The sequence below is a fragment of the Microcaecilia unicolor genome, chromosome 6 (assembly GCF_901765095.1).
Source record: "Microcaecilia unicolor chromosome 6, aMicUni1.1, whole genome shotgun sequence".
Lineage (NCBI taxonomy): Eukaryota > Metazoa > Chordata > Amphibia > Gymnophiona > Siphonopidae > Microcaecilia > Microcaecilia unicolor.
The window spans coordinates 240,848,462-240,860,915 of record NC_044036.1 but is presented as its reverse complement, the minus strand read 5'-3'; the positions used below and the strand labels follow the sequence as shown (position 1 = coordinate 240,860,915).

Genomic DNA, 12,454 nt, shown 5'->3' with positions numbered 1-12,454 from the left:
CTCCATGTGAACTGGGCCTTGATGAAGAAGCCCGGGAATGACTGGGAGCCTCAGAGGAGGCTCCAAGAGAAGTTGCACGAGATCCGCATACCAAGGCCGACGTGGCTAGTCCGGAGCCACCAACACCACTAGGCCCTGATGAAGCTTGATCAGATGCAGCAGACGTCCGATAAGAGGCCAAGGAGGGAAGACATAAAGAAGACCGAACGTCGGCCAAGGCTACAACAGGGCATCTAGACCCACAGAATCGACTTCTCTTCTTCTGCTGAAGAACTTGAGCACTTTGGCATTCTGTTTGGTCGTCATCATGTCCATGACCGGGGTGCCCCACCGCTGACAGATTAGACGGAAAGATTCCGTCGCTAGTTCCCATTCCGCCGAATCCAGGAGATGATGGCTGAGAAAGTCAGTTTGCACGTTGCTCTTCACTGCAATGTGAGCTGCTGAAAGGCAGAGAAGTTGAGCCTCCATTGCAGAAGGTCAGTCACCTCCGAAGCCAAGGCTAAGCTCTGCGTATCTCCCTGGAAATTGATGTAAGCTACTGCTGAGGTGTTGTCTGAGAGAACTCAAACCACCTGACCTTCCAGGAGATCTTGAAATATCTTCAGAGCCATTACCACCACTCTCAATTCCAATCGGTTGATGGACCACTGCGCCTCCGTCTGATACCACTGTCCCTGAGCCACTCGGTGGAGACAATGAGCCCCCCATATCAATAGGCTGGCATTGGTGACCACTATCACCCAACGAGGGGACACAAGGCATTCCCTTCCGAAGGTTGGATGCACACAGCCACCAGGCCATGCTGTCCCTCACGACTGGAAGCCACGCCAGTCTATGATGATAATCCTGGGACACAGGAGACCAACTACTCAATAAGGCGAGTTGGACAGGACGCATGTGAGTCCTCGCCTACAGAACCACTTCCAAAGTGGCTGTCATAGACCCTAAGACCTACACGTAATCCCACGCCCGAGGACAAGGGGAACGCAAAAGACCGCGAACCTGGGAGCAAAGCTTGAGCCCCCTGCTTTCTGGCAAGAAAACTCTTTCCTGCACCATGTCGAAGAGAACCCCCAGGTATTCCAAAGACTGGGAAGCAACAAGACGGCTTTTGGGCAGATTGACTACCCAATCGAGGGACCACAGGAAATCTAGAACTCGAGAAATAGCCGCTAGACTATCTTGTTCTGAATCTGCTCGGATCAATCGTCGAGATACAGATGAACCTTGATCCCCTCCTTCCTGAGAGAGGCTGCCAAGACTAACATAATGTTGGAAACGGTGCGAGGTGCTGTGGCTAGGCCAAAGATAAAAGCGAAGAAATGAAAGTGATGGCCCAATACAGCAAACCGAAAGAACCTCTGATGAGGAGGCCAAATGGGTATGTGGAGATATGCTTCTTTCAGATCTAAAGCCGTGAGAAACTCCCCGGGCTGAACCAACGCAATAACTGATCGAACAGCCTCCATACGAAAATGGCGAATCCGGAGGCACGTGTTCACCTTCCTGAGGTCAAGGATAGGTCTGTAAGAGCCTCCTTTGTGAGGAACTACAAAGTAGATTGAATAGCGGCCGGTGCGCACCTTGGCCTGGGGAACACGAACCACCGCCCCGAGATCTAGCAATGTGTGCAATGTGGTTAAAACGGCCTCTCTTCTGGCTCTTGTAGCACAATGAGATTCTAAAAATACGTCTCCGACGGGCAATACAAATTCTAATTTGTAGCCGTCTCTGATAAGATCTAAAACCCACTGGTCTGACGTAATCTTGGCCCACTCCTCGTAAAAGAGGGTTAAATGACCCCCAATAGAAACTTTTGAGGCGTGGACCTGCACCCCATCATTGGGCAGACCGCCCGGGAGCCTGAGATCTGGGTCCAGGTGCCGAGGTCCACTTGTCATTCCGAAAGAAAGACTTCTGCTGGAACTTAGATTTATTTTGTTACATTTGTATCCCACATTTTCCCACCTACTTGCAGGCTCAATGTGGCTTACATAGTGCCAGAGATGCAATTGCAGACTCCGGTGCAAACAAATACAGAGTGATGTTGAGATAAGATAATGTTCACGTGGTAGTTCCACATGAGATAGGATAAAGTTCATGTGGCATTGCCACATAAGGGCGTCGTACACAGAAGAATTGTGTTGTGTCCATACTGTATTTTTGGTTTTATTGTGTCCATACTGTATCTGAAAGGACGAATTACGACCAGGCTGATAACGGCATACGTCATGAAAACAAGGTCTGGAAGAACCTGATTTAGAACTGGATCTGGGCTTGTCTTCCGGAAGACGCCGGAATCTGGAGTCTCCCAAATCCTTAACTATCTTTTCAAAATCTTTACCGAAAAGTAATTTTCCCCTAAATGGAAGCCTTGCGAGACGCTGTTTGGAGGCCATATCTGCCGCCCAGTGACGTAACCAAAGAAGACGTTGAGCTGAAACAGCTAGAGCCATCTGCTTAGCAGAAGCTCTGACCAAATCATACAGAGCGTCAGCAACATAAGCGAGAGCAGAGTCCATCGGAGCATCAGCAGCTGACATAGAAGCCGACTCTTGCTCCTGCTCCAAGCCCTGCTGAAACCAGAAAAGGCAGGCTCTGATGGCATAGGAACTACAAATGGAAGCCCATAAAGCTAACGCAGAGACTTCGAACGAACGCTTAAGTGAGGCTTCAAGCCGCCTGTCTAGCATGTCTTTAAGAGTGACACCTCCCTCCACCAGGAGAGTGGTTTTCTTAGTGACAGCCGTCACCAGAGCATCCACCTTAGGTAAGACGAAGGTGTCCAGGGAAGAAGCGGCTACCGGATAAAGCCACTTTCAAAGTACCCTCAGGGTCAGACCACTGAGCGGAAATTTACTCCTGAATGGACTCATGCATGGGAAAAGCTTTAGATGATTTGCGCGTGCTCGCCATCTTAACATTAAAAGAAGATGCGGATTGATCTTCAGGATCAGAAATATTCACAGCCGCTAAAGCCTTAGAGATGAGATCAGGCAGCTCTTCACGATGAAAAATTTGAACCGCTGTGGGATCATCTTGTTCACCAAGCAGCATTTCCACACCTTCAAAATCTTCCAACTTAGAAGGTGCAGCCGAATCTCCAGAAGCTGCCAAAACTGAAGGAGCAGGAGAAAGAGGAGCTAAAGAGCCTCCGTCTTGAAAGGAAGCTAACCTCCTGCGCATAACAGCAAGTTCATCCAGAGGCAGCGAAGACCCTAAGTCACCCTGAGAAACCAAGTTCTCCCTGCCCTCCGATGAAGACAAGAAGGGGAGAGGACATAGAAGGCAAACCCCGCTTAAGCAAATAAGCCTGGTGCAGAAGACGGATAAAGTCTGGAGAAAAACCCATGCCTGCACCAGGAGCATTAACAGAGGTTACAAGAACAGAACCAGAGACCACCCCTGCACTGCCAACTCCAGCGCTCAAAATATCAGAAAGGCGGGAGGGCTCAGCGAAGAAAATGATGCGGGCTCCATAACCAGCTCACCACATCACAGCGACGCGGGCAGCAGTATCCAAAACGTGGGAAGACTCCCCTGCTGCTTCCACAGGCCCCTCAGAGGACAGAATGGCGTTGGCTCACTGCGCAATGCAGGCTCCCGCTGCGGAACGACGAGAGCAGCAGCAAGAACATCTCTTTACAACCTTCGCTGCCATAAACCCCGCCGAGACCAAACGCACAACTTGAGAGGCAAAGGGCAAAACTTACATTCACCAGTGCTGGACATGAGAGAAGCGGCGGTTGCTCTCCACAGGAGCCCAAAGGCGCTCCCACCACCCACATCCCGGCAGACACTGGAGAGAAGAAAAGTAAGCACTCAGAGAACTAAAGTTTTTTTGTTTGTTTTTTTTTTTAATGCCGACTGAGCTGCACTGCTGTGAGGCGAATCTTTTTTTTTTCCAGCTAAAAGGAGGAGCCCACAGATAGCAGGGGGGAAACAGGGTAGGACAGGGACCTGAAACACAAGTATGTCCTCAAGGTTGGCACCCTTAGCCAAACGCCCCAAGAAGCCCATGTGCTGGAAGGAATCCGTCCACCACCTGCTGGAGAAAGAAATATACTGAAGTGACAAGGAGCTGGACATCCAGGGTCACTGCTTGTGTTCTCTATCTCCACCTGCTGGTAGGCGAATACAACCCACCAGTTCCTGGATTCATCTGCTACTGATGCTAAGGAAGGGTAGTCAGTGGGGTTCCCCAGGGGTCTGTGCTGGGACAACAGCTTTTTAATATATTTATAAATGCTCTAGAGATGGGAATAATTAGTGAGGTAATTAAATTTGCTAATGACACAAAGTTATTCAAAGTTGTTAAATCACAAGAGGATTGTGAAAAATTTACAAGAGAACCTTACGAGACTGGGAAACTGGGCATCCAAATGTCAGATGACGTTTAATGTGAACAAGTGCAAAGTGATACATGTGGGAAAGAGGAACTCGAACAATAGCTACGTGATGCAAGGTTCCACATTAGGAGTCACCGACCAGGAAAAGGATCTAAGTGTCACCACTGCTGATATGCTGAAACCCTCTGCTCAATGTGCAGCAGTGGCTAAGAAATCAAACAATGTTAGGTATTATTAGGAAAGGAATGGAAAACAAAAATTAGGATTTTATAATGCCTTTTGTATCGCTCCATGGTGCCTCCGCACCAATAATACTGCATTCAATTCTGGTCACCACATCTCAAGAAAGATATAGTGGAATTAAAAAAGGTGCAGAGAAGGGCGACGAGAATGATAAAGGGGATGGGACAACTTCCCTATGAGAAAAGGCTAAAGTGGCTAGGGCTATTCAGCTTGCAGAAAAGACAGCTGAGGGGAGATATGATAGAGGTCTATATAATAATGAGTGGAGTGAAACAGGTAGATGTGAATCGCATGTTTACTCTTTCCAAAAATACTATAGAGGGCACACAATGAAGATACAAAATAATAAATTTAAAACAAATTGGAGAAAATATTTCTTCACTCAATGTGTAATTAAACTCTGAAATTCATTGCCAGAGAATGTGGTAAAAGCAGTTAACTTACAGGGGTTTAAAAAAAGTTTTGGATAAAAGAAAAGTCCATAACCTATTATTAAGATGGACTTGGGAAAATCAACTGCTTATTTCTAGAATAAGCAGCAAAAAATGTATTGTACTGTTTTGGAATCTTGCCAGGTACTTCTAACCTGGATTGGCCTCCATTGGAAACAGGATGCTGGGTTTGACAGTCTTTCAGTCTTTCCCAGTATGGCAACACTTATGTAATTATGTACTTATAATAAGTACAGTCCACAGGTAGACAAATCTTCTTACGGTTTCCTCCTAAATATTTAGTAAAAATTGGGACTTTCAAAAAAAAAAAAATATATATATATATATATAGTAGTGTGAAAGGCCCGTTTCAGAGAGGAATGAAACGGGCGCTAGCACCGCTTCCCCCCCCCCCCCCCCCGATGTCTGCACTGCCACTGTCCCCCTCGCCAAGTCACCGCCGCTGCTCAACCCCTCTCCGTGCGGCCAGCAACTGTCTCCATCCACAGAGGCGGCACGGCGGTCCAAAATCTTCAAAATCAGCATCAGGTGTTGTGTGTGTGTGTGGCGAAGGGAGAGGCAGAGATGCAAGTCCCTGGTGTTGCTTTAAATGTAAAGGGAGGGAGTGGTTGACCTTCCCTGCACTCATTTTCTCTGACACTGCAACTGAGAGGAAGCAGCGGGGGGGGGGGGAAGCAGGCCCAGCAACACAGTCAGCAGGAGAGCAGCAGATTCGAGCTTGCGCTTTAAGATCCTCAGCCATGCCCTGCGGATACAGTGGGGGGGGGGGGGGAGCAGATCACAGCTTGCTGGCTATGTTTCCCTACTCCTTACTCCTGCCTGTGATTTGTGAAACCGGATATGTACACCACCATGCACAACGGAAGTGAGGCTTCATTAGAACGTTGGTGGTGCCTTTTATATATATAGATATATATGTGTGTGTATATATATATATATATATATATATATATATATATATGTCAGGTAAAACAATATAATTTAAAAAAGCATCTTAAACAATATATAACCAAAAAATAATTACCCATACAATTAATATTTTGGTGGTGGGACCATTACGTCACAATGAAACCAAAGCCCTTAATGAACATTACCTGACTCTTCCTCCCCTCTCCCTCTCTAAGACCCTCCAATCCAGCCTACCATACATGTACCTTATTCCACCACAATATCACTTTGTATTATTCACACCATGTATTTGTTCATACCAGAATCGGCTAACGCCGTTAACGGTAATATGTAAGCCACATTGAGCCTGCAAATAGGTGGGAAAATGTGGGATACAAATATAACAAATAATAATAAAAACAGAGGCATTATATTCAGTTTGCACATATACCTATTGATTTTAGTTTGAACATAAAATGAAAAACTGTTTACAAATGTGAAAATGGTCTGCTAAAATAAATGTCGGACTGATGATAACAGTAGGAACACCTCCAAATGTGAAGAACATTATGCCTCTGTTATGACACACACCACCAAAATATGCCTATTATGATAATCACACCATGTAATTATTTTTGGTTCTATATTGTTTAATTGAAGGTGCTTTTTGAATTATATATAGTAAAAACTAACATAGTAACACAGTAACTGGAGGAAGAGATGTTTTTTTGGGACCCAAAACAGTTGAGCTTTCTGAATTCTGATTCTAGGCAACCTGATATCAAAAGGGCCCCACGGTTAGCTAACACACACTTAACACAGGAAAAAAGGTAATTTGCCCATCAGCACACACTACTCGCTCATTTTATTTCTTCTAATTTTGGGGGGGAAGGGGTAAGGCTTGGGTATGCGAACGTGCTAGCTGAATAACGCTTCCATTAATTCATGCTAAATGAGTAACGCAATCTTAAGGAGCAAACATTCAGCACCTCCTAAATAGGAAGCAGAAGTGTTCCTGCATTTTTTTACAAGCCCTGCACACTAATGGAAAATTAGTGCAAGACCTGGAAAAAAAACCTGCATAAAAAATATGAACTTAGCGTGCAAAAAAATACTGTGTTAAAATGAGCTAAGCCAATATTTTAGTTTGTTTTAGTAAAAAGACCACTATGAGGGGCATAATCGAACAGAAACGCCTATCTCCATGGGCGTTTATCTCCGAGAACGGGTCCGTGAAGGGGCGGACCGAACCGTATTTTCGAAAAAATTAGACGTCCATGTTTTATTCGCCAAGTTGTGAGCTGGGCGTTTTTGCTTTTCAGCGATAATGGACAATGAAATCGCCCAGCTCAAAAACGAATAAATCCAAGGCATTTGTTCGTGGGAGGGGCCAGGAGTCGTAGTGCACTGGTCCCCCTAACATGCCAGGACACCAACCAGGCACCCTAGGGGGCACTTTTACAAAAACAGAACAAAAGGTAAAAGAGCTCCCAGGTGCATAGCACCCTTCCCTTGTGTGTAGAGCCCCCCAAATCCCCCTCAAAACCCACTGCCCACAAGTCTACACCATTACTATAGCCCTAAGGAGTGAAGGGGGGCACCTACATGTGGGTACAGTGGGTTCGGGGGGGGGGGGTTGGACGACTAAGCATTAAGCAGCACAATTGTAACAGGTAGGGGGGGGATGGGCCTGGGTCCACCTGCCTGAAGTCCACTGCACCCCCTAACAACTGCTCCAGGGACCTGCATACTGCTGCCAGGGAGGTGGGTATGACATTTGAGGGTCAAAATAAAAAGTTGTGAAACATCATTTTTTGAGGTGGGAGGGGGTTTATGACCACTGGGGGAGTCAGGGGAGGTCATCCCCGATTCCCTCCAGTGGTCATCTGGTCATTTAGGGCACTTTTTGGGGCCTTATTCGTGAAAAAACAGGGTCCAGGAAAAGTGCCCTAAATTCTAGCTAAAAACGCATACTTTTGTCCCATTATCTGTGAAATGCGCCCATCTCTGTTCGGCAGATAACCACGCCCCAGTTCCGCCTTCGCCACACCTCTGACACGCCCCCATCAACTTTGTCCGCATCCGCGATGGAGTGCAGTTGAAAACGTCCAAAATCGGCTTTCGATTATACCGCTTTATTCGTTTTTGTGAGATAAACGCCCATCTCCCGATTTAGGTCGGAACTTGGGCGTTTTTCTCGTTCGATTATAAGCTGGATAATCATCCAGAGATAGTCTTCTAGCATCTATTTTCTTTTGATAATTCTTTTGTGTTGTTTACAGTAGTCATCTCCTAGTTTGCTTTCTGGGATCTCCTTGTCTTAATTTTTGGGACTTCATTATCAGTATTTGTGATTATTTGGATGGTTTCTTTTCTGTGATAACTTCCTTTCACATCATGACCCACTGATCAAAAAGGTACCAAAAGTAGGGTTACAAATAACAGAGACAAAGGCTAAAAGATTGGAGGGGCAACTATCATTTTTTAGAGTCAGGAGAATGGGACAATGCATTTTTTTCACAACTTTAATGTTTTTCATGTTCTACAGCCTAAAACAAGTGAAAATTGTGCTTATGCATAGTTGTCTAGCGCTTTTCATATTTTACTTTCCAAGTATAAGGTTCTGGAGCAGCCTACATGTCAATTTTCAGCAAACCGATTCATACTTATTATTTAGAAATTCTTTAAAAACCTTTTTGTTCTCCAATCAAAATTTATCATTTTTATGTCATTCTCTTACTGTATTGTTTCAAGTTGCATATAAGCTCTTTCTGAATGCAGAAGTCTATTATTGTAATCCGCTTTGCAATTTACATTAAAAGCAGAAGAAGTAAATACAAAACGACCATTTAAAAAATAAAAATCAACTTCTCCCTCTCCCCAAGTTTGGAGTTTGGATTTAATCATCCTTTATAGATATTATGGTTTCCCCAAATAGATGAAATAAATCACCCAAATAGATGAAATAAATCACTACCATGGTGCTTTCCATCCTGGGCGAAAACGTTAAACAAAGCAATTCATAGAAAAGTGGGAAGATTCTGGCACAATGTTATTAAATGAAGTCCACAGTGGCAGAAGAACAATAGAATCCCACAGAAAGCACAAAGACTCAAAAGTCCATGGGAAATGGACAATGGCTATTCTAGGACAAACCAAAATGACTCCAAAAGTTCAAAGAAGGGATATTTATTGATGGTTGCAGACTCCACACAGCATTGCGTTTTGGCAATAATGCCTACCTCAGGAGTCTTTCCACTAAGTCGATCCATCCAAAAGATCAATGTGACAAAAGTCATAAATGGTCTTGAAAAGACCTTTTGTTGATTAATTTTCTGTGAAAACCGAGAGCAGTGGTGATATTTCCAGAGCTTGGTTTTCACAGAAAATTAATCAACAAAAGGTCTTTTCAAGACCATTTATAACTTTTGTCACACTGATCCTTTGGATGGTTCTAATCTACAGATTTAGCAGAAAGACTCCTGAGGAAGGCATTATTGCCGAAACACAGTGCTGTGTTGAGTCTTCCATCATCAATAAATATTCCGTTTTACCTCCTGGCCCTGCCCAAAACCACCAGCCTGGCAATCTAAGCCCTCCATGGTTTAGTGGAGGAGTGCAGGAGTAGCCTAGTGGTTAGTGCAGTGGACTTTGATCCTGGGGAACTGAGTTTGATTACCACTGCAGCTCCCTGTGACTCTGGGCGTCACTTAACCCTCCAATGCCCCTGGTACAAAATAAGTACCTGAATATATGTAAACCGCTTTGAATGTAGTTGCAAAAACCTCAGAAAGGCGGTATATCAGGTCCCATTTCCCTTTCCCCTTTAGTGATCACCCTGAAAACTCTTCCTCCCACCAATCCAAGCAGAGGAATTGTCAGGGTGTGGTTCACATCTACATAAGATCCTCCTGTGAATTTTGGAAGTTCCTACTGGTCTAATAGCTTTGCGGGCAACAGACCACCCTAAAAATTGGTTTCTGAAGTTTCAAACACTTTTGGAGTTGTTTTGGTTTGTCCTATCACTGTTGGATTCCCTACATATGCAGAAAGAAGCCTGGAATCATGTTACAGAGGCAACCATTGTGAACTGCTACAAGCAGGCAAGCTTTGTTAAGGATGTGGGGAGGGACGAAACAGATGCAGCTGTTGCAAACGCGTCAGATGAACAGGTTATTGACATCCGAGCCGGTGTTACTGAAGAGGAGTTTCATCACTACATAGCTGTTGATTAGGATCTACAAACAGCTGACGACAGCACTGATGTCGAGATATGCGCCTACACGCAGGCAACAACGGCTGATGATGAAACAGATGATGAAATGAGCAGCAAGGCACATGCTGATGAAATTCAACAACCTCCTCCTGTCACTTTTGCAAGAGCGCTGGAGAGTCTCAACACCGTGTGGGCCTATCTGGGCCTATCTGGAGGCCACTGGATGTCAGTGCTATGACAGTTTTTACCGTCTGGCAGACGTAGTCTATGGAACTCACAGACCCAAGAGTGTACAGAGGACTATAACTGATTACTTCAAGTGAGCTTAACGTCAATTAACGGAGACTGTATACTGTACGTATAATAAACAATACTGTACATATGTTTATCAGATGTCAAGCTTCTTTGGGTCACAACAGTTAAGTGCACACAACGGTTAAGTGCTGGCTCCGGTTAACTGCATGCATTTCTTTGGTCCCAGACTCTGGGACCCTTGCACTTAAGCGGATTGCACTGTGTATATGTGTGTGTGTATATATATATATATATATATATATATATATATACATATATACATATATATATATACACACACACACACATATACGTGATGCTGATCTTTCCTTGTCGTTTTCGGGACACAGACTGTAGAAATCTGCCCAGCATGGACCTTACATCCCTGCTACTGGAATGCACCTTGATAGCAACAAAGCAAACAATATTAAGTATACAATAAATAGTTGGTTGCTTACAGTTTTTCCATTCTATAAAGGTCGGGTACCTGCCTTAAAAGAGGAGGTGAACAAGTCTCTCAAGATTTTTATGCTTCATTTTAATCCAAGGCCTGCAAAAAAAAAATGCACAAGAACCATACTCACTATTATACTGAACTCCCTTGGCAAATCTCCTCTGCAGTGCTTGGTTCATAGACTGCAGTCCTGCAGGAATGTTCTTATCCCTGAGAGGACTCTGCTCTGAGCCCACCAATTTCTTTAGTGCTGAAAACATCTTCTCTGACTTTATAAAATGAAAACAAAAAAACGCTCTCAAAACGGATAACCAGCCAACCCGCTAGACTTCATGTCACAATCCAAGTAACACACAATCAGGATGAATGGAAAAAAAGTTCGCGATTAGCGTAAGAAACCACATTGAAGTAAAGCCTTTAATGTTCCATCTCTCTGCAAGCTTTTTAATCAATCGGTATCCAAGTACACTCCACCTAACTAGGTAAAATATTTTCTTTTCAATTCACAAACTAGTGATACAGTCCTGCGTCGGCATCAGAGAATGGCAAAACATCATCAGCTATATCAGGTACCAAGGACGATTCGCTTCGTTCTCGTGAATTTAATATGAACCTGGGGCTCCAAAGACTAGCTGTCAAAAATAAAGCTAGCAAAGTAGCGCAGGTGGTTCTAAGTCTTAGTTTAGGAAAAGGAAGAGCTTTCCCTTTATGTTTTTTCTCTCAGGGCCCTCTGGATACCAGAACTTCACTTGAACATGTTCTGACTGAAAATGGGAACGCACCAAACAAACCAAAGAAGCCCACTGCTATAACTTTATTGTGATTATTATATCTCATCCCAACTCGATCCCGCCGCAAAAAAAAGCAAAATATTCTTATGCTTTCTTCCAAATGGAAGGGCGACGGGAACCGTAGGGCGAACGCCACCCCGGTTTATGCGTTCTCCCCTATCCGTAACTCGACGCGAGAGCGAGATGCTACCCGACTGAGGCTCAGCGGGTGATGCGCTCACCCTCAATCGCTGTGGGCCGGCTGACAAAGCCCCCGACACCACCACAGCAGTTCTGCCGCCATTTTTCCCCCCGCTCCCTCTCCCTCCCGTGACCGTCCCGCCGTGTTTCTCTGGCTCCACCCCCGCTGCTGGGGACGCGCTGCGTTACTGCTATGGTGCTTGGGAAGGGACAAAAGAATCATGATTCTTCTCGCGCAACGCTCTCGTGGCAAAGCACATTGGAGAGCTCCCTCTCAATACATAGCAGCATAGCACAGCACAATACCTTTGCCAACTGACATGGAACCAGATGTAGTACATTTCACGTACTTAATTTATATAACAATCTGCTTCCAGGTGATCACACCTCCCTTTTGAAACTTCAGAAACCACTTTTCAAGGTGGTCTGTTGCCCGCAAAGCTGTCAGACCAGTAGGAACTTACAAAATTCACAGGAGGATCTTATGCAGATGTGGCCCTCACCCTGAAAATGCCCCTGCTTGGAGTGGTGGGAGAAAGGGTTTTCAGGGTGATCACTAAACCAAGGAGGGCTCAGATTGCCAG

At 44.9% G+C, this 12,454-nt stretch overlaps 1 protein-coding gene across 1 annotated transcript in view; it reads right to left on the bottom strand.

Annotated features, from left to right (window-relative positions):
• RABL6 (RAB, member RAS oncogene family like 6) overlaps window positions 1-12,016 on the bottom strand; it is a 412,427-nt gene extending 400,411 nt beyond the window's left edge. The window contains exon 1 of the mRNA XM_030206942.1: window positions 11,030-12,016. Coding sequence (XP_030062802.1) covers window positions 11,030-11,159 — 130 coding nt within the window. The 5' untranslated portion in view covers window positions 11,160-12,016. The remainder of the gene's footprint in view (window positions 1-11,029) is intronic.
• Window positions 12,017-12,454: the final 438 nt, after the last annotated feature.